The sequence below is a fragment of the Ambystoma mexicanum genome, chromosome 1q (assembly GCF_040938575.1).
Source record: "Ambystoma mexicanum isolate Mex_15411 chromosome 1q, UKY_AmexF1_1, whole genome shotgun sequence".
Lineage (NCBI taxonomy): Eukaryota > Metazoa > Chordata > Amphibia > Caudata > Ambystomatidae > Ambystoma > Ambystoma mexicanum.
This window is the reverse complement of record NC_090922.1, coordinates 863,925,904-863,949,211: the sequence shown is the minus strand read 5'-3', so window position 1 is coordinate 863,949,211 and position 23,308 is coordinate 863,925,904. Positions and strand designations below refer to the sequence as shown.

The following is a 23,308-nucleotide window of genomic DNA, read 5'->3' as shown; positions in this document are numbered from 1 at the left end:
TACAAACTTGCGCAGTGTGGGACAGTGATCAAAATCAGCCGTAAACAGTCAGGCAGGTGACTGGAGTAGGTGGGATTTTAAAGTGGAGTGGAAGGAGGAGTAGGAGGTGATGGAGCGGAGAGAGAGAGGGAGAAGGTTCCAGTGAAGTGGGGCAGGAAGTTGGAAGGAGCGGAAACGGGATAGTGAACAAGGGGCGGGCGGTACAGTAAGTAGGAAGTGATCAGCAGAGCGGAGAGAAAGAAGGAGAATAGAAGGAGAGGAGGGACGCGAGGTGGGAGGGCAAGTCCGTAGAGAGATTTGAAGACAAGACAGAGGAAGCTGTGCTGGAGTTGAGAGTGGAAGGAGAGCCATCCAAGTGAGGTAAGGGATGAAGAGATAGAGTCATGGTGGGAAAGAAGACAGAGAGAGTGGATGGCAGAATGGTAGATAGATTTGAGAGGAGCTAGACGTGAGGAAGGAAGGCCAAAGAGGAGAACGGAGCAATAGAAAAGTCGAGGGAAGATTAAGGAGGAAATTAGAAGTTTAGTGGCATGGAAAATAAGGAAGGGACACATTTTGCGTATGTTGTATAGGTGGAAGCGACAGGCCTGGGAAGTGAGAGAGATGTGGTGAGTGTCACGACCCTCACCCCAGACCCCCACGGGCAAGCCCACTTGCCAGGTGGAATCAGGGCTCAGGTGTCCATCAGGGCCTTGAAGGCCTGGCATCCACTCACAAGGCTCTCTTGGGGCCAGTCCTGGCGCCTATGGCACCAGGCTCATGCACCTTGAAGAACATGTGTGCAGGGAACTACTTTTTTCATTTGGGGCCTTCAGCCAACATGGAGGCATCCACATCGTTTTGCTCCTAGGAACCAAGCTATGCGATATAGTGTTTTAGGTGTGGTGGCTTAGGGACTACTTTACCTGGACTACTTTGTTGAGGCTATTTAAACCACACCCAAACAGGAAAGCACGCTTTGCGTTACTTTGCAGTCTGCAATGTGACGCTCATCGTGTCCTGTGATACCCACGAGCCTCAGAGAAGCAAACCTGCAAGGAGACAAAAGGAACATTGTTAGCAGCATCTTAAGTGCAATCTCCATCGTATTATCCGCTCGCAGCTCCAGTGAACAGCTTCCTCTGGATCCGCATGCCACCCGGACCAAAAGACCTTAAAAAGGAAGGGAAAGGACAATATTAAAGAAGGCATATTAGACATTGCAAAACCACGAACTGCACAAGAAGCTTACCTGGCTGGTCGCCTCCCGGCCGGCATAGTTCCGATATTCCACACACGCTGGGAAAACAGCGACCTGCACGAAAGGAAGACAACATGTTAGCAAAGGCAAGATAATTCAGCGCTGCGCATAGCGCTTACTTACCGTATCGTAGCGCACATCACGCGCCATCATTTACCGCGAGGCCCAAGTCAGCCAGTTCGCCACGCTCAAGCTCTGCACGCCTAAGGGAGAAAAAAAGACATTATTCAAACAAAGAATAACAACGCTATACAAAAGCTGCAGTAAGACCTATCTGAGAGACACCAAACGGGCCAACGCCAGTGAAGTAACTTGGCCGCACATGCCCACATAGACAACACGCCCCTGCCAAGAAGGCAGGACGGAGAGCACGCCTTATTCCACAACAAGGTGAGGAGAGGGCCCCGAGGGGTTGAAGTCACACGGGGTGGTGGGAGGATATTTACCTCAGTCGGCCAATCTTGAACACAGTCCTCCTGTATTTTCAGGCGGAATCTTCCCCGCAGGCCATACTTGGGGGTAAAAAACTGGGAAGAGGATACCAGCAACCAACCCGGCTGAGTGGCGTCCGCGTGGATACCAGGTGAGCGTAACAGTGAGTGAAGGAGAGATTAGTATCAAGGTGGAGACCAAGATTGCGGGCAGAGGGAGAGATGGGAGGGGAGAAACAGCATGGAAGGAGGAGGAGGGAGGACATTAACGGGAAAGAATAGAACTTTAGTTTTCTCGGTGTTCATGGAAAGAAAGTGGGAGGTCATCCAGGATTTGATGGCAGTGAGGCAGGATGAGAATTTGTGATGAATGTCAGGGGTGAAAGATGAGAAAGAGAGAAAAAGCTGAGTGTCGTCAGCATAGAAGTGGTGAGATACTCCAAAGGAAGAGATAATAGGAGCAAGAAGGGAGGTGTACAAAGAGAAAAGACATGGACACATGATATTGGTGCGAATTATATATTCACTTTCAAAAGGATATTTTGATTCCAGAGACGACATGTGTGGTTTTGTCAATGCATTTATAACAGAGTTATTCAAATATGTGAATGTATTAATACATCATACACTTTAATACATCAGGTTTACATGCACATAATTCTCCTTTTTTCTGCTGAATTCAGATCTATATTTGCTTTTCAAATTACACAAAACGTCTTAATTTATAACTAAAATGCTATTACCACCTGCCCTGAGCGAATGCTAGTTTTTTTAATACGTGTTTGTCATATCTATTATCTAACTTGCATTTCAACTGTCTAAACTGTGTCCCTATCAACAGAGAACTGCTGATAATTCCATTTGGTGGACCAAAAGGATAATTTTAAAGGCCTGTTCAATGGAACAGACACAATCTTTATGAGGCCTTAATGCACAACCAAGGTCAGAGGTTAGGGCCTGTGTAAGTATCTGCATCTTACAAAATCATATCCAATGGTTGACAAGACAAATATCAATCTATTCCTGGGGTGTCCTATCAAATTAGCATAAACATAGAAGTCCATGGAGATCCAGATCTAGAGTTAATTTTTATTTGTTTTTCATATTGCGAAATTGGGCTTTTTGTCTCAAGCATACACAGCTGGGCCCATTAAGTAGTCCCTTCTTTAATCTAAGTGATGACCTGGGGCCTGTGCATTCTTGGTTTACAAACGATCAGAGTTCTACACAAACACACGGTGTCAGATGAATTGCTTACATTCACAGAATGACAAAGTGACAAAGCTATAGGAGATATATTCTGCCCCAACAGGAAATAAGAACACAGGAAATCATTGCACTTAAATTATTTCTACTTGTAATAATGCTCAAATAATGGATTGTTCTACTATTATATTTATGTCACGATCCATGCCCCTGACCCCCTCAGGTATAACAGCCCTCTGGCAGCAGTGGGGCTAAAGCCCTTCACACTGGCCTCAAGGGCCTTAAAACTCCATCACAATCATACATGGAGTCAGACATGGCGCCTTTGTCGCCAGGCTCAATATCAGGAATTAAGCAATACCAGTTTTGGACTTTATCCAACATGGAGGCCTATTACACAGCTCAGTTCTTTAGAACCAAGCCATGTGGCCTAGTGTTTTGTGTGTGGCTGGGCCTGGAACTACTTGGCCTGGAACTACTTAACCTGGGCTATTTAAACCACACCCAAACAGCAGAACACGCTTCACGTTATTCTGCACTCCTGCAGCGCAACGCTCACCGTGTTCAGCTCCTGCTCATCTGCTTCTCCGGCGGCCCAATCCTGAAGCCCTAAATCCGGATTCCATTAATAACCTGGACGAACAAGAACAGTATTAGCGAGCAAGAACACTTAACTGTGAAGTAACCGGTCTTGAATCGATCCTGCGCTTCTCTTACCTGGCCCATCTCCGGGTTTCACCGCAACCTGCAAAGGAGAAGGGTCAAGGTCAGCATTAACAAAGCACTTACCTGGGCAAGCAGCGCTTCGATCGCTCATCACTCTGGAACATCACTGCAACCTGTACAAAGAAGGGAAGAGAACACAGGTAAGCAATTAACACCAATAACCAGCGCAGTGCTCCACGCATCAATAACTCACTGTGGTCTTCGCCACCGGTGAGGCAACTCCGAGATCGCAACCATCCCTGTGAAAACAAAAAGAGACATTGTTAGGGAACAGCGTAGTGGAGCAAGATGCCGAGAAGACAGAGAAAACGGAGAGAAAGAAAGAGACAGAATAAAGACGGAAAAGACATTATAACCCACCTGGAAGATAGCAAGCAGTCAGAGTCACAGCCGGTCTGGACCAGACATAACGGCACACAGACCAGTGAAGCAACTAGGTCCACGGAACGCTCGCACCAACCACACGCCCCTGCACAGAGACGCAGGACGGAGAGTTCAGCGCACAAAAACCTAAGGTAAGCAATAACCCCAAGGGAGGGGATTTGGACCAGAGGGAGGTGGGAGTCCACCCATCACAGAACCAGTATCTTAACCCTCCATTCTCCTGTTATAGTCACTACCCAACGTCTGGCACATAACCAAACAGAGAGGGGTCCGGGATAGCGCTTAGACCTCCATCCAGTTTCGTGTGGCGAGCCCGTGGATACCAGGTGAGCGTAACAATTTATGCTGTGATGTACAGCAAATATTCAAAGGTGGTACCTAACTTGTGCATTGTCATTTTCTTTATAGAACACTACAATTCAAGCTGCACATCTCATGTTCTCCATGCAACTTGGCAGTGACCATGCAAAAGCACATTTTAAATATTGTGTTAATTAAAGTCTACAACATGGCATGTTTTTCATGTGACTTTGTATTACCCATTTAACAAATGGTTTCATATTTTAGACCAATACAAAATTCCAAGCTTGAATCATGTATTTGAGAGCATTACATTTAATCAAATACAACTGCATATTTTCTGTATCCTGAATTATTCAACCAGGTCACTTTTTTACCAGAGAATTCTGCCAACATTGATTCAATTAATACAAATGTTCCCAGCTTACTCCAGGGACCCTGCCCTGAAGCTCAAGAAACATGTCCTGGAGGATTGTGGGTAAAAGTAGATGAATTTACTCTCCCATGGTAAAAAAAAAGAAGTAGGTTTTAAAAATGGATATTTTTGAAAAAATGTACTAATGTGCGATGAGCAGGCCACCTCGAAATTAAGGACTGAGAAGAGAAAAACTAATGAGTTATGGAGGATAGTAAGCAGCCTAAAAAATTAGGAATGAGTATCTAATACTCAGAATGCACATGCTATCCAAAAGGATTTCTAAGTTGGAATGAGGTTGACAAATCATATTAGATGAGAAGACACATCAGGTCTCTGACTAGCCAAAGCCAACAGGTCAGCAAGACACATGGGAACATTGGCAACCATTAAACAAAACATATTGAAAGAAAAAAAAGAACATGCATTGGCAAAGACTATGTATTGTACATCAAATGTAGTCTTCAACTGCTCCAATACTTTTAAGCCAGGACTAAAGTGAAGCAAGAAAGGTCCTCGTTATTACAAGTGATAATGGAAAAACAGGCACACACGTGAAATAGAAATAAGTAGAGCAAAGCAAAGACTGCTCTACCAAGACTAGACATCTGGGACTTTTTTTAATTAAACTGACAGTAGACAACTCCTTGCAACTAATAGACATTTTGGGCCTCATTACTAGGTCCCAGATTCGGAAGAAATGCCAGACGAAATGCCAGTAATACAGACCCCAGCATTATTTTCCAGACCAGCAAATAATTGCCAGATTCACCGGCACGATCAGTGCTAGTAATTCCACAATTCCATCCTATGAAGTCCTATTGGACCCACGGAATGGGAATTAACCATCATCTCTGTTGCCCGTAATATTGCGATAATATACCCGGAGGCAGAGACAGTAAGGCTGGTTTGCCGGTCCCCGCCAGAATTAACGGCGGAGAACCGGCAAACTCGTAATGAGGGCCATAGAATATTCACATGTCAGTAAATCACAATGGTAGAAACATACAAAAGGATTGAATAATGACATCACTAAGGCAAATGTGTAGCTATACATATTTGTCATTTACCACTATCCAGCCCAAACATGTGTGCTCCACGAGGTGTTGCTAAAAGAAAAGCACATGTGGTAAAACCCTAAACTCTCTGTACATGCACCAGCAGGGAGCTTTTGGTCACTGCAGGGTCACTTACACATAGTTTCAAGTAAAGGCATTATTAAGTATACATATACCAAAACCTGGCAAGTAGCTAAAATAATGTATTCCAGGGGAGCACCTGGAGATGAGGGGTTTTCACATAGACTTTGAGAAATAGGGACTATGCATTCAGATATAATTTGTTTTAAATGGTTCTATTATTAGAGCCTTGCATTGCACCCAAAACGTTGGCTCACTGTATTAGTATAAAACGTATTACATCAGGTGCAAATGTAATCAAATATCCCCCAGCATAAAAACAAAGTCTGGCTCCTGTACGTTAGAGTGTGAGTGAGGGTACTGGACTGCTATGGGCCCATACTATGTGAGTAAAAACATTGCTTCATTTAATTATTCTATGCAGTTTATGAGGATATGATTTTTTTGGTTACCCAGCGCAGACGACTAATGTCTGAGATCTCAGAAGGACGGGGCATATTGCCAGCAGACTCACCAGCAGTAATCCAGAAGGTGTGGAGGAAGCACTGGGATGTATATATGCTGCCAATACATTGGATACAGCAATGCTGCAGATGCGTGCACACAAGCAGTTAACTAAAAGAAAAGCAGAAGAGGAAAAGGGTAAGATTATTTGGCTAAACAAGTACCAGCTTTCCATACCCAACATGATTATTAACAATGTAACTTCCTTGTTAGTTTTTCTTGTCTAATGAGAACAATCGCATATAACAAAAGGTTTCCATCAAAAAGAGAGTACAGATTTCACTTTTCTTAAAATTGATCGGATAAACTGTATTCAGCTTGAAACAAGGAAATAAACATGTTTGCTGTGTCTAGAGTGCACACACACAGTAGAGTTTAGAAGGTGTGCAGCACAGTTTGTTTATCGCTCAGATTAATCTAACACTATTAAATATGGAATAGAACATTGTCTGAGAGCTCCCAAGGGAGACCATTAGGGCAAATTGCCAAGGAAAGAAACATGAGACAGACAGGAGAGTCTGCAGACGGCAAGATGCCAGGGGAGCGGGCGCTTCTGCAGTCAGGGCTCCAGCAGTGTGTGAACGGCGGGTTACACTTCCAAGAGATGCTTCACCCTGACAAACAGAATGCCACTTGTGACCAGAAAACCAGCCAAGCTTGATATCGACACTACCAAAAGCCAAATATGTCATAATTTCACATATAAACTGTTCATTCAAAGATCACCAACTTTCTATTTCAGTATCACTCTGTCTCTACACAAGCATAATATTTTTCTTTAAGGGGGAATGCCAGAACATTCCTTGCTCTGTAACCATTTCCCAAGCAGTCACTCTGTCAATCAGTTATGTATCATGTGGATATTGACTCAAAGGTTGTGGGTTCAAGCCCAGGATGGCAGAGCGCTGGCTTAATGGATAATTTAAAATTACCAAGATTGTATATTGTTAGTAACTTTTGTTATTTTCTTTAATTGCTTTATTCTAAATCAGATTCCATAAAAGCTGACATTAATTACAACCCCTCAATAAAATCACATAATAAAATTACACAATGTGTGCATTAACACGTGAATAAAAAATATATACCACAATGCATCAATAAAATTGTGTAATAATCACAAAGCTGTACAATTGTAAACAATGATAAAAGCTATCAACCAGACAGCACTTTGGTCACCTAACCAATCAGACTGCACCAATGTATACCTCATACTCCAAACCCCTTGAACAAAATCTAGGTACAGCAAAAATCATATAGTCAAGCAAAGTTGCTTTGCAAATGGACAAGGATTCTTTTAAAGATAGTACTCCACTGTCTGCCAGAATGGGGCACAGCCAATATGTCCTTACTTTAATGTAGACAGGACTTAATAATAGAAGTGAAACTCATGTTCCTTAGCAGAAACATATGTGATAGTCCTTGAACGCAAATACCTGTAAAACATGCCAAAGGTAAAATCTCCACCTGAAATTTCAAATATACATTGTTTGTTGGACGAGGCTCAATTATGTCCAAAGATGATTCAAAACCAAGAGAAGCTTTAAAAGATAAACAGCACCCCATCAATGAACTGCTAATAAATCTACTCAATATGTGCAATGGCTGTGAAGGCATCATGAAGTAGACACAGACAACTGATTGAAGTTCAAGCTACAAACATTTATTACAAATAAAAAGAAGGTTGGAAGAAGGCCTAACTATGCTAAGGTGGGATTTACCTACCTAACAAACTAACGTTAGTCTGTGTCAGGAAGTCCAAAGCAAATGTATGTGTCCAAAACCTATGCTTTCCCTCACATCTAATTGTATACAATGTATAGGGATGTTGACATCAAACGAGAAGTGTGCATAATAAATGTTCAGAGCTTCTTTCAGCTCTTAAATGGAAATGGATTCTCCCTTCCCCAAGGTTCAAACTGTCCATGTCCCAAAAGAGGGTTCCCTTCCCCATGCTTTCAAGTCTTTCAATGTTACAAAATAGAACATTTCCTTGGGATCTTCAATGTTCGAAAATATAAAGTTCAGTTCCTCAATTTCAGTTCAGCTGGATTGTATTCCTTTATTCAATGACAACAATCACAAAGTGGCTTTTCCTTAGGTGGATCTGTTCAGTACAGGCGCAGTTGTCTGACCACACGGTCCACCCATTACAGGTCATGCAAACGACACACCTTACTTGCATTGGTTTCATAAATATCTCGCCACAGTTTCAGCTTCTCATTTAGGCTTGACAATCTCCTTTCAAGTGCCCTTGAAGCTTTATTATCACTTATTTGGTCATCATTCACTTGTTTAGCAGCTTTCACTAGTAAAACCAACATAGGCTTCCCAGGACACCTTTCTGCTAGGAAACTCAATTACTGTTACATGTATTTTGCACAATCCATCCTAAGCTTCCAAGTACACTCTCCTGCTAGGAAATGTATTCTGTGTTTCAGATTTCTTGACTATCACAACTGGCACCCTTTTCTCAGGTTTCTTTTGCATACAGGCTTAGTTACTATTATATTTCTTTCGCACAATTATTCTTGGCGCTTGGTAGTGCTTGCTTATTTCATTCTTGGCAATCTGGCAATAGTTGCTTATTTAACTCTTGGCAATGCTTGCTTACACAGCTTCTAATTTTCTTAATTCCCTTTGAACATTGGCTTTGCTCATATTATATTCAGAGATTCACAATTCAATGTCTTTTGCACTAAGCCACCCAGCCACCATGAGCGGGCCCCCTTTTCAAGCAGGTGGACTCACCAGCCTTTTCACGGTCTGCTTTCCACTTTATGGCTTTCCAGAGACTCGGCTCAGCTGGTGGTCCGCTCACGTGGGTTCCCCCGGGTGTACAGCATCTTCCACGCTTACCCAATGCTTATGTTGGAGCTTCGGTAGACTGCAGTCAGTGGTCCTGCACCTGTGAGCATTCGGGAGATTCTCAGATGCTCCTGGTACCTTCTCTTTGCCTCAGCCTACCAACGAGCCCCTCTCGCTCGCTGCACCGGATGGCACGCTCTATACCTTCCATTGTCTTGGGAAGGTGCCTTCTTGTTGCCACAACTTCTGCCCTGGAACTCTCCTTCACGCTATTGTCTGGGCTTCTTCCAGTGCCTCTCCCCAGGATTCTCCTTAAGCCTCTCAGCTGAGCCATTTTTAATGTTCCCAGCTCCATGATAATGAGTCCAACAACTAGACTGCTCATGTTTCTTCTTTCAGTATCTCTTCTGTGTTAATGGTGGCCTCATCCCTGTACCTAAGTGGTGTTTGTGTGAGTAAGGATTAACAAAGACAGAATGTATGGCTCTGGTGTGTCTCTTTCTCTTCCCAGTACCTGACTGATATTCACTGGGAAATAATGTATGGAAAGAACAGGGAAGGGACTGATAACCTATAAAGGCCTGGGGGATGTTCGGTTTATTGGAAACAGGAAATGGGGGATACCATGTCTCACCCAAGGGTGCGTCATCCCCAATCCCCAAGTCTACTCCACCCAGGTGACCCTCCCATTTTGACTAAAGCAGACACGCAAATATCCAAAACAATTGACATCGGGAATCAAGTCACCATTGATTTCAAAACTTAACATGATCAACTGCTTTGTGTGGCAAGCCATAACATTTGTTTCGTCAGACGTTCATCATGAGATCATTAACAAGAGAACTCGTTTGGCAGTTTATGTTTATTTAGATATTTTCCAAGCAGCAACTGTGGTGCAATCAGTTAATTCATGTGACTTAACTGAACGTTTTGGGGTTCGACCCTGGAAGTGCAGTGCTCTGGCTTAAGTCTCAAGGTGAAATGAATACATAATTGTAATGTATATTGTTTATAATGTTTAACTTGAATTATTGCTGAAAGAGCATGTGAAGATTAAAACTCTCCTTGCAGTCGCAGCTAGGATTCCGCCAGTGGTCACCCTCCCTGTCCCCAAAACAAGGCTGGGTTTAAAACACATTTTAAAACCCTCTTGACACAAGGGTTAGAGGGCCAACCTCCAGAACAGTCCTGGCAAAGTTATGACCATCTGGTCACCCTCTGTTTTTAATCTGAACTCTCTGGGCATCTTGGCAGCTTGCCATCGAGGGTTTCTCTCCTCCCCTCTCTGGAAAGAAAGTAGTATGGAGGGAGTCTAACATTCTGGATGTGTTGCCATTTCTACATTCTACAGCCACCATAATATTTGAGCTTTAGGAGACAAACACTAGGAGGGATTGTGTTCTAAGTGGGGGGACAAGTATGATGTGAAGATGCAATTTGGTGGGCAGTGTCCATCATATTCAGCCCTCAAATCTCCCCGCACACAGATCCATGACTCACCATGGGGCTTGGGCTTTTCATTCTAGAGGAGGAAATAGCTGTGAGACATGAAAGTCTGGAGGCATTTCCCTTCCCCAGTTTTGCAAGGCCCTCCATGAATTCCAAGCATTGGGCGTGCTGCTGACACCTTGCTATTCATTGGCCAACTGACTCCTAGAGCAATATCTATTGTGCAAAGAATACATATGTACTGCCAGAGGAAACAGCAAAAATTACTAGTACCTTTCCAACAGATAAATAATTCCTCCGATCTTCTGGGACAAGCATGCAATGGCAGTAGATCTCTTGAGCACACAGGCACTTCCCTTCAGATCCCACCGCTGTTGCCTGAACATTTTCAGGCAGTTCTATAGTGCAGCCAATGAAAAGATTTAAGTACTTCCAATGCCAACTGATCAACAATAATCAGGAGAGCGTTCACAGCTCCTATGTCTGCCAATCAAACCAGTGTGAAACGGATGTAAAAACGGGATGCACAGTAGGTAAGTTTGTACCACATCACTGAAAAGCGCATGAAACGCAGTGACTTTACCACACTTGTAAAAATGTCAATCGTAAATCAAATGACAGAAATTACACAAGTCTTAAAAATTGTCCCTGTGTTAATTATTAAAATACAATCCGAACTGCCAAAACATTGACAAAACAATCCAATTTAGCAGCTTGGAAGTAGGGGCAGACTGGGAATTATAGGACCAGGCAATGAAGAAGGGAAGAGTGGGCAGGTGAAGTGGACACCTGGGAAGTTGAATGCTAAGAAAAGCATGCGCACTAAAAGGAGCAGGCTTAGAACGGAGGCAGACTGTAAGTGAAGGAAACTGAACTGCAGCCAGGTTGAGCGGGATGAAAGGGGGAAAGCCTCGGAGTGGGGGGTTGTGCCTATTTTTCAGAGCAGTTGGAACAATTGGGTACAGTACTTGTTTGTTGATAATCAAATGGGTTATAGAATACAGACAAACGTGAATAAGAAAAAGGTATTACCTTAGAAGGGCACACGAACTGCAAAAAACTTACAAATGTGGACTTCTATATTACATGGATGTCACAGGACATCACGCTGCCCTCCAATAAAAACATGGTTCCAATATGTGTTAAAAAGTAAATTAAATACAGCAAATCTGTAATTTAATCTGCATTTGTATACCAACATGTCACAGAATAAGTCTATGAACCAGCAGTCAAGATGAATCTTTTACTTCGCAGCAGTTAGCCTTAGCAATCCTTTGAGAGTGTTTCCTGCTATTAGAGCGATGTGGGACATCTTTATTTCATCACTTACAAAGGAAAAGGGATGTAGAAAAGGTGATTCTTGGCTTGAAAATCAAGCAAATATATGTTTGCCTCTCGTGCGTGTGGAAGTCCAGACAGGAAGATGGTATATTTGTTATCTGTGTGAATGCTCACGTGCAAGTGTATTCAATCCTTTCAAAACAATTTGAAAGAGGGCTTTCTTTAAAAAAAAAAATCTTCTATGAGAGATGGCAGACACTAACAATGCTAACAGGGCCACGAGAGTGATCTAATGAGACCCCAGGGATTTCATTTCATTTCAATTAAAACTTGGCAATGCTTTTATGAATGGGAATAAAATAACCATTTATCTAGCTCCTGCTCACCTCTGCAATTTCTCTGCGAGAGTCATTAATTACTTTTATAGGCTGCTTTACCTTTCAAAGTATCACTGTTTTCAACCATTTCATTAAAAACGCCACTTTTCAATCTAAATTCCTTTTTTATTTATAATTTGCTCAACTGAAAATTCTCATTAGCATCTAAATCCTGACAAAGATGCAATGCACTTGAATACAAATAAAACAGGGATAGGTAGGTACCACATCAGTATCTACTGCTAACTTAGCCCTTCCACACTACTGAGGTGGGTCATTCAAACTTGTTAGAAAGCAAGCTGGAAACGTTAGACTGAACCTTAATAAAGCAAGGGTGGCTTAAAGTGACAGACTAGAAATCAGCATTGGTTTCATCTCTTTAAAACAGCAAAATGTATTTCCACTGGTTAAAGGGATATTCAAGGTGAGTCAACCTGCTTCCGGGGTGAGCTACATTAGTCACTAGGTCAATTTTTACATATGATGTGGCCTCAGAAGTTCAGACAGAGCTATTCCTGACACAATTAGATCTCACTATCTCACTGCAAATATAGTTCCTAAACTGCCAAGTGTGCTTCACAGGCTCACTATTTAGAGCATGTTTTGAGTCCCTCAATGCTGCCCCCGAGATCCCTGTGCTAGACAAATCAAACAGGCAGCATTCTCAGAAAGACAGTAAAGGCAGCTTTTAAAGCCATTTTAATTTCTGCAGCTCTCAGCAACTGTCCTTTCGCCAGCCTGGGAGGAGCCATTCAGTGGCTGCTGAAGGGCCGACGAAGGGGCCACTGTAGGGTCAGCAACATCACAGATAAGGTGGCCTGCAGAAAGTTATAGCACAAGTCTTAGGAACATGCAGGAGAGACCCACCTGCAGAAACAAACTAATTGAGAGCCTCGTACAGCACAGCCCCTCATGTCTTGGAACAGCGAGCTGGGAGCCAGTGGCAACATGTAAACTGCAGTGGGTGGGCATAGTTTGGGAGGATGCAGTTAACATTTGCAAGTTCAGGGCATCTTCTGGGTGTGTGCTTTGAGGCCATGCTACGCACACAACTCTATACCTGTGCATCTACCAGTTATATAAGGCATTGAAAAGCATTTCCTGGGCACTTTAGGCTAACGTTGAATAAGGCAGCAGCACCTATGCATGTGAGGATGTACCTTTACATGGTGACTCTACCGGACATATGAAACATTAAACAACATTAAATGCCATTTACCGCGTTATCAGTGTCTGCACTTGGCATATGATGGCAGCAGATGGCAAAGAGTCGGTGTGTCAGGTATAAAGGTACTTTTGCATATTGGGAGGAATTGCCATTTGTCAAGGTTGTAGAAGCCCTGGCTTTTTTGATTTGTATTAATTAATACAAATATGCGGGTAGTTCCATCTCTGAAAGGTTAATCTGCTAATCAGATTCACTTTTCTTAGGCTCCATGCAGCAAGCATAGTGTACATCTGTGCACTGCTGTATCACCAGCCTGATTGCAGTGCCTACCCTAAAGTGGCAGAGAGCAAGTTCAGGTCACCAGTGGCTTCTTGACAGCTGAAGTCACGGCAAAAGCCACTGCCGCACAGGAGTGGCATTTAAGATATGTACTTCATTTGCAACATCGAGAGGGTTGCCTTGAGGCAACAGAATATCAACAAAAAAGGAAGTACTGGTGCGTCGTGGACTGGCCCTATTAGGTTTAATTTATGTAAAGCAATTACCTGGCTCAATCCTATTTAACCATAAAGGTTATTACTACATTCAATCATATAGAACAAATGACACCTTGTCAGTCCCAGGTTGTTCCAAGAATCAAAATGATATTATTATAAAGGCCATCATATAAAAAACAGAAGAATAAATAAATATCATTTAACATATTACAATTGCAAAGAAAGTGGAAAAGAAAAAATAAATTTGCACACAGTGAGGACCATCATAGATGGGCGTGTTAAATTAACAAAGGCATCAACACATTATTAAGCATAAACATAAAATTCCTGAAATCAAAGCAAAAGGGGGAGGAGGGGGAAGAAAAAGGAACAGAAACGAACATGAAAAAAGGCATATGTCCATTACATGCTCAGTTTATCCATTTAGTCACAAACAAATCTTATTCTGTGAAATCAAATTAGTGTTTCTGACTAGGTTGTTACCTCACAACAAAGTAGGAAACAAAAAAGGAACATTTTGTATGAGTGGAAAATAAATCCTGATTTTTTAACAGCAGAAGGCAAACCAGTTGACGGCTTTTGGGGTGGATTCTTGGATATGGATTTAGAGTGAAGTTCTGTTTGGAGGATCACTGGTGGAACCTGGAAGAGAAGTTATTTCTTGATGCATTACAGGTGGGGAGTAGAGAGGGTGGGGGTTGGGATGTGGTGTTTGGGGTGTTTTTTTATCTGTTTCCTTCTTGATGTTGGCATTGCTTATGTGGAAAGTTGATGTACTTGTTTGCGGTAAGACCAAAAATTGTTAACACAAAAATTTAAAAAATTAAAAGATGTGTACCCTTACTCCAAAATTTTTATTTGTTTTGTAAACATTTTATTGGTTTCAATTCAAACAAACAGTGCACCTTAACATGGTGCATAAACTGCTCAAACCCCAATCCCCACTTTTTCTTCCCCTACCCTTCTTTACAGACTCTCCAAGAAGGCCAACATGGTCCGCTAGTCCACAGCTGTCTCTTCTTCTCCATAATCCAGGGAGCTATCCGTGTCCAATTCTTCGGGTCCCAGGCCTGACAGAGATGCGATTAGATGTTGCCACGCCATCAGTAACTGTTTCCTCTTCCCCACCTCTACATGCCGCCTCCCTCCAGACCACTGTTTCAGCCTCAGCCCACTGCAAAAGGTCCCTCCACCAAAGATCCACACTGGGTCTTGCCTGAGCTTTCCATCCCATGGCTATTCTTTTTGCTAAAATATAGGCCAGGTCTTTCAATTTGCACACATGCTTGAGTTTGCGCGGTCTAGGGAAGCCCCCCCACCATGAATGCCCACAGGGAGTCTACCACCAGTTCAATCGCCTTTGAGGCCAGTCGGTCCGCTATTTCCTTCCAATATCTCTCAATTTCGGGACAAGCCCAGAACATGTGTACCATCCCAGCATTTTCTACCCCACATTTCAGGCATCGCTGTATAGTCACGCCTGTGAACCTGGCAATTCTCTTGGGGGTCATATATGCTATATGAGTAATATACAATGGAATCTGTTGTAAACGGGTGTTACGCGACACTTTTTTTATACCCTTGTGCCCTTACCCATAGCCCATCACTTATTACTTCCCCGCTTTCTTCTTCCCAGTCCCGCCACATCTGAACCACCTCCTTTCCCACTTTAGACATCAGTATTTCGTATATTCTGGAGACCTCATGACCCCCGTCTGACACCGTTTGGAACATTGCTATGGCCTTGTCTGGTTGCTGGGTTAATTCTTCTTCGGACCACGTCTTTTTTAATATTGTCATCAGCCTCACATACATGATATACTGCCCGCTATGTAGGCCCGTGTTCTCGCATAAGCTATCAAACTCTATTCTGCCCTCTCCTTGCCACACATCCCCTACTGTCCCTTACTCCAAAATATGATTATAAGTAGCCCATGCCGGTGGCAAGGTAAACTCTATTAGCCATGCTTGGGTTAGGGCATGGAGGATGGCACTGCTCATAATGATTGCCGCCACATTCAAATTTGGTATTGCCCATGTTTCAGCTCCTATGAGCCAGCACCTCTGTGGAAGGTGATGTGTATGATGGTCCTGCAAAGTGACAGGACAGGAACCTGAATGGCCATGCCTCTCTATGATCTCTTTGTGAGGGTAGTAAATACCTTCCTCTAGAGACAGCTACTTAACAGCAAGCTGTCCTGAGCCCAGGAATCAAAGCACACTCATTCAAAAGGATTAGCCTCACACAAGGGTGCTGCATACCAAAGGGGCCATTGATTATACTGAGCTGGGAAGGGGCTCGGGTAGCCAGGGAGAGCTCTGAACAGTTGGGGAAATGTTCCAAAACCATGTTTCTCAAGGCCAATATCCCTTCTTCCTCTCCCCTCCGCAAAGCACTGTGGGCATAATGTCAGAAGGCAAGGTCCACTAATTACAGGAGCAGGGATTGGACACCTAAAGCAGGCTAGCTTTCGTCCAATCACCTGTGGACATTTACCTTTAAAAGAAGCGGTCTCCCACCACTTCTTTGATTAACTCTTTAACAAACACATGAGAAGGATTCATTGAACCTCTTTTGGGAGAGTTTCATTTTCCAAAGGCCTCAACCACTGAGGTGAAGAAATAATCCAAACCAGAGGAGAGCTCGTCCCCGTAACCACTCCTGGGGCACATTGGGGGTGACTCTTGCTAAGTACCGGGACCTTCCACTCTGCACCAGAATCTCCCAAGGCTGGCAGAACAGACTCTGAAAGTACTCATCCAGTCTTTGAGCCCCTGAAGTGTGTGTCACAGCAGCTGGAGGATTAGATCAGCGAAGGCTCCTCATTCTGCCGCATCAAAGCTGGTCACAATGCAGTCGAAGCAGAGTTCGACACCATTGATGCTGAGGGACCCTGCTGGTGCCAATTTCTAGCACTCCTCTGAATCTTCAAACTAAAGTGCCTGCATTTTTAGCCTGCTCAACTCTGCATCTTGCCCCTGCTGTGCCAGTCACCTGATAGGCTTGAATTAGACACTCGACAACAGGACCCGACTCAAACCGCTAGAGAGTTAGTTGCCGACTCGAACAAGGGATTACGCCAGAAGTCAACCAGACTCGCAATCAAACTGCTGCTTTGGGGAACTGCACATCAGAGAAACAGGATCACCATTTTGACAAGCAGAGACTGCCGACACAAACCAGTGTAACGTCACTCATTGACCCTTCTCGACAGTTACAACTGACTCGACCCGATTAGACCTCAAACAGATGCTTGCGAGCAACCCAACCTGCTTCACCTAAAGCAGCACAGACCTACCTCATTCGTGTCGGCTCAATACCTGCTTGCCGCTTGGGCACACAAAACACGAACTGAAATTGATCCAATGGCATCACTGCTAGAAGCTAGGTTCAATGCTGCCGACCCACCAAAGAACCAGAAAAAGGTACTATTGACCAATGCCTGCTCCTCTGGTCCATTTTTGGGCTCTAGGGACTGGTTAGGGCACTTGTGCACCTTTTTCATCCAAAGACATTATTTTTGTGGTTAATATTTTGCATCCCCTCTGCTCTTTCCATAGGGGAGGCTTTTGTACATTGTTTTCTATTTACTTTTCCTGCAGTTGGGGTGTTTAATTAAAGTATATATATTTTTATAGAGGCTTGATTGGACATTACCTTTATTTTAAACTGTGTTGGTTGGGCCACTACTGGATCACACCCTTAACTGCATACCCTTCCCTCTGCTCAAAAGGTGAAGGAGGTATATATCTTAACTGCGCATGTTTTACCTTCATGATTGTGTTGGATCTTGGTTTGTAGAATTGGGAGCGCTGAGTGGGCATTTCAGCCTATACTCAACTCCTGCAGTGAAGAAGTCGGTTCGTCACACATATGTATGAGGACGGAGGTGACATTACTGAGGCATTTGAAGCTGCACTTGGTATATGATGGCAGCAGCTGTGTACAATATGATTTACATTACATATGGTAAATCTACCAGACATACGAGATAATAAATAACATATAGAGGCGTCCCTTGTCATATGATGGTAGGAGTGAAAATGTTTCTTTTAATTAAATGTTTAGTGTTATTATACATCATTTTATGTTGTTTTCATTTTGAATTTCAAACCGCTTTTCCAGAACCCTTCCATTTACACTTCGGTGATGTCAGTGCTGTCAAATGTTGCATGACATCGCTTCCTGTCACTCCCTTGGTGTCTAAGGACATGTGAGAGCTCTTTCCTTGTAATATTGCTTCGAGCTCAGTTGTTGAATTTAGCACACTGGGTGATTACAAGTTTGTGATTTGACCTTCTTGCTAAAAAAAAAGAACAGAAAAGCATGGTTGTGTGCAACAACCCAACTCACAGAAGTCCAAATCAAAATCAGCTTTTTTACGCTAATGGGCAAATAACTAGGTTTAGATGTTTACCATCGTCCAAAGCTCTATTTGGGCCAGGCAATGTTAGCTGCTGGGACAAGCTTTATGGAACAGAATTGCATTTATGTTACCCTATTCCGTGGAAGAAACCGCGTACAAGAACCATCTATTATCATCTGCCTCCATCTTGGTGGGGGAGAAAATCTAGTAGATTCAACTGGTACCAATGTCTGTGCTGCATCTGTTTACAGAGGTGACTGAAAGACTAAACTTATCCTATGCATACATGCCTCCAATCTAATGCATGCATTGTGCTAGGCAAAGTCCTTTGCTGCTCTTCAGGGTCAGATCGTTATCGAAATACCCAAAATCACAGTTGAAAAGCTTTTATAAAAAATGTTTAGGTCTGCCCCTTTTTCAATCTCTGTTTGCAGAGAAGCAACCAGGTGCTCAGGCTGCTTGTCTTCCATGTTTCTTTCCTCATGTCCTGGTGAGAATTGCTACCAATTCGAGTTGGCAAGGCTTTCTGTGTCTCTCCTACTCCTCTGTAGTCTGTTTCGACTCTCGGTTCACATTTGCTTGCCCCACTATTTGCTAGGCATCTGTCTGGGGTTGCTAGGTTGAGTGTTTGGTGTCTCATCTCAGTTCATCAAGAAAAACCCAGTCTATTCGATTTCTGTTCTTGATTCCATTCCCCCTTGTTCCAGGCCCGGCTTTTCTCGACTGTGACCTGGTGCACTATGTGAGGAGTTGTCCTGAAAAAGACAAAAGAGAATTTTGGCCAGAACAAATACTGGGAGGCACTATTTTACAGGAGGTTGCACCAGATTTCACAGACATGGCATGTAGGGTGGGGATGTTTTTGAAGACTGAGCCCCTCTACAAACTCCCCCACCTCTGTGACGGGAGATTTGGCCCTGTTTTAGGTCCAAGTAGCTCTCTTTTCGAAGAGCCAAACAGGCCTTACACTCCCACCTGACAAGGTCAGTAACCTAACACTGTCACAATTCAACGCACAGGTGTCAATATTTCATCTAATTCATTCTGTGGGTTTGAAAGTGCATGGTGGTTTGCATCCTATGCATTTAACTACTTAATTTCATTGTAGATCTGGGACTAAACCTTTCTTACATTTGACAACCCCAAATGGGTGGCACACTTCAAGTAACTCAGTGCATATCTTGGGTTTCTCTAAAAACAAAAAACAAAAGGGAACTTTAGAGGGCTTAGAGTAATTGGTGTCAACATTTGAACTCCGTGTCCTTGGGCACAGTATGATACCCTGAATCCCACCAAACCACCTCCCACACCTTCGTTTACTTTTTAGCCAGTCATAAAATGCCTAAAAGAAGACAAACTGAACCTCTCACCTTGTGGCACTAGGACACAATATTGCCCATCTGCAAAGTTTAGCCATACCAAACGTTGTTGAGCTCTGGTCGAGGCAGGATCGATAATAGCTCTGACCTCTAACTCCAGGCTCCTAAACAGGCAGACTTTCCTCACGAGCAAATTGCCTTCTGAAGAGGAAAAACTCAGGTACAAGCTGGATAAAAGGTCAGGAAGGGTTATTCAAATGTATAGCCAATGGGTTTCCTCTTGAGTCAGCAACAACCACTTCCAGAGAAACTAGATCCAAAACTCTAGTGTATCAATCCCAAGAGCAAATCCAGAGTCAAAATCCTACAAGCAAAGAAGTTTGTCATATAAATCCGGGATCCAAAATCCAATATAGCAGTTCAGGGGTAGGTTGTTTTCCAAACGGCCAACAGGGACAAAATACCAAGGGAGATTCAAAATGGAAAGTCAATAGGAAAGGCCAGCGTTGGTACTCAGTTAAAACAATTAGGGAGAGGCACATAGAATCCAAACAGGCTTGAGCAGCATAGGTCAGAAGACACTCCATGGTCAAAACAAATAAATCAGATGGCAGAACATCACAAATCACTCAGAACTTCCTATACTGACAAGCACTGTCACTTCTCATACATCTCTTCTTATACTGAGGGAGCCACGGCCAATGGCATATCCATTGAAGAGTGTCTGGGATCCCCTGGCAGGATGACTTCAAACCATCGATGACAGCAGCGGTGCAGGTTACCACAGGACTCATGATTTTTGTGCCCTCAGTGTTTCTGCCATGAGTCATGTCAACCATCATCGGATATGTAGAAAATGGCCAGCACCAGCGGTCTGCGAGGAGTCCTGACAAACATACCATGTTATCTACTGCCCTGTAGTGTATTGTAGGCACTGAATACTATCCCTGGCACATAGTCTCATACGGTACTGTCACTTGGTCACAACCTTTGTAAGCCCATGGAAAGGGGAAGCAGGAGGGGTGTGTATGTCAGGAACCCAAGCATCTAACCCAAAGACAGGACAAGCCTGCATGTGCCCAGATGGAATACACAGTGGATGCCTACGGGAGCCACACAAAGCACCACACTGTTAAAAAAAAAAAAAAAAAATGGCCATGTGTGGACCAGGGGAGGGGGGAAGCCAGGTGGGACGAGGTACAAGGTGCACCCCAACACCCACATGCGTGGATGTTGAGAAAAAACAAAAATACCTCCATGGGCAGACATAGTTAGAAAATCAGCTTCTTAGTGCTAAGCTCTGTGGTTAGTTGTCCTACAGTGTTCAACAAGCACTCTAAAGTTTATACAAATCCCACCGCTGTACACCAGTGTTAGGCAGAAACCTGTGCAGTTCCCTCTGGGACCACTGCAAAAGATTTAAGACTACAGGTGTTTTGGCAGTAAACGCACTTGGTAGCAGTCTGTACCACACAGATTCACTTGGTAGCTGTGGCTGAGCAGTCCCTCAAGAAGAGTTAGGCAGTATACAGAGTATTCACAATAGGTCAAGAGAACACAATAGAATAAGTAAACACTGACCAGGGCTTGGTGTAAAAGAGATATAATTATTTATTTAAAATCCACATCTAGAAAAACACACAGGCACTAATAGTAAGCAATTCAAAAACACGGTCACTAAAAGATATACACTCCCTTACAAGAATATTAGACAAGTCTTAAGTAAAGCCCCACTTATTTTCAGACAGCGGTGAGCCCTTAATATAGATGGCACTCTAATAGTTCTTTTTTAAAAGGGAGAGAAAAGCAGAGAACAAGTTGAAACAGATCCCAACACTTTTACAAGAACATAACAAGAGAGGAAGGCAAAGTAAAACCGTGAAGTTAGAGTTCAATAGGCCGGATCCACTTTCAGAGGATCGAACGAAATGTGTCCAAGGTCACACGGTTGCAGTGCACAAAAGTCTTATAACGTTTCAAAAAGGAGTTGGACCAAAGAAAGGGACCAGTTAGAGGGTCAAGGCGGCCAGCCCAGTCCAGAAGGTTAAGGAGTTATTATTACCTTGTAGCAATCTTTAGAAAGGTAGGCCTGGTGGACACGGTACCTTAAGGTGGTGAGAACACTCCAGCGGGGGCAGTTGTTCCTGGCAGCGGATGCAAGTTGGTGCTTCGTCCGGGGGAAGAGAGGATCTCGTCGGGGAGGAAGACAGGAGCCCGTTGCACTGCCAGGGAAGAAACCAGCTGCAGAGTTTATCAGGTACAAGGAGCGGTCCGTTGGTTCGTGGTTCAGTTGTGAGTGGCTATCCGGCCGCCGGGGTGCTTGGCACGGGCAGTTCGACCACAAACCGGTCTGGGGTGCGAAGAAGGAAGATAAAACTGGCTGTGCCCACCAGTCAGGGGAAGAAGTCTCTCCAGCCGGGAGATCTTCTCTGTCGTCGGGAAGTGGTGAGTCGGTTCTGCAGGGCTCCACCGGTGGTGTCGTCGTGGTAGGTCTAGTACCCACCCTACAGCCCCCACTAAGATCACAAGTAAGAAAAATCACAAAATTAAGGGAGCCCTTTTCTATGCTAGGTCCCTTGTAGCCCACGCTACTGAAATCGATGATATCATTACATCTAACCAGCTAGACTTCCTAGCTGTCTCAGAGACATGGCTCCACAAAGCAGCTGGACCCGCCCTCTCCTTAGCTGTACCAGCAAACTTTACCATTATTAGACGAGATAGGGAAACATCTAAAGGAGGTGGCCTAGCATTCATTTGCAAATCCACACTAGCCATGAGAGCGATAGAACCAGGCCCATTTCCCTCTGCTAAGCTACTCTCAGTTAAGTTGGGTTTATCCCCCTCACAAACCATTACTTTGCACCTGGTCTACAGACCACCTGGTCCTTTAGGAACATTTGAAGAAGACTTAACATCCCTCCTGAACACCAACACCAAGCCAGGTTACCAACTCATTATATTGGGTGACTTCAACTTGGGACTAAACGACCCTAATGACGCCAATGCTACCACCATAGCAAATACTATTGTGGAAGCCGGCCTCTCCATCAGGAATAATGGACTGACCCACATTAAAGGTCGCACTCTGGACTGGTTCGCAGACATCAACTGCATCTCTAGCATAACCGCCACTGTACCCTTCGTCTGGACAGACCATTACTTGATCTTGTTTACCATTCAAGACAACATTCAAACTCACTCAGCCAAGCCTATGGCGCCACCAGCCCTAACTAGATGTAAACGTCATACCTCTTATTCCAACACTAACCAATCCAATCAACCTACCTGCCAACCCCACAGACCTGGTCGACTTATATAATAAAACAATCAAATCAGCTATTGACAGCATATTACCACTGAAACTTAGCAAAGAAAACCTCTAGCGCATTTAAACACCTTGTTTACTCATAGCTTAAAAGCCCTTCGTAAAGAGAAAAGACAGGCTGAAACTAGTTGGAAAACAAACCCCTCTGAACAGAACAAAAATATTCTCTCAGCACGCTCAGCCAAATACAAAAAAGAAATCATTCAAACCAAAAAAGAGACTTTCAATGACAGAATCAAAAAAGCCAACTCTAGTACCAGGGAAATCTTCTCCATCCTAAGAGAATTAGAATCCCCGGTCGCCCCCATTGACTCTTGCACCAAAAACAAAACATGGTGCACATGATATCCAAAATGCTCTGTGCAATAA

The 23,308-nt window shown here is 43.6% G+C and overlaps 1 protein-coding gene across 2 annotated transcripts in view; it reads right to left on the bottom strand.

Annotated features, from left to right (window-relative positions):
* The window catches only part of DENND1B (DENN domain containing 1B), a 2,623,009-nt gene that overhangs the window by 942,227 nt on the left and 1,657,474 nt on the right, over positions 1-23,308 (bottom strand). For both annotated transcript variants that reach the window (XM_069641511.1, XM_069641512.1), the window contains one exon: positions 6,356-6,456. In XM_069641511.1, the coding sequence (XP_069497612.1) occupies positions 6,356-6,456 (101 nt within the window). The remainder of the gene's footprint in view (positions 1-6,355; positions 6,457-23,308) is intronic.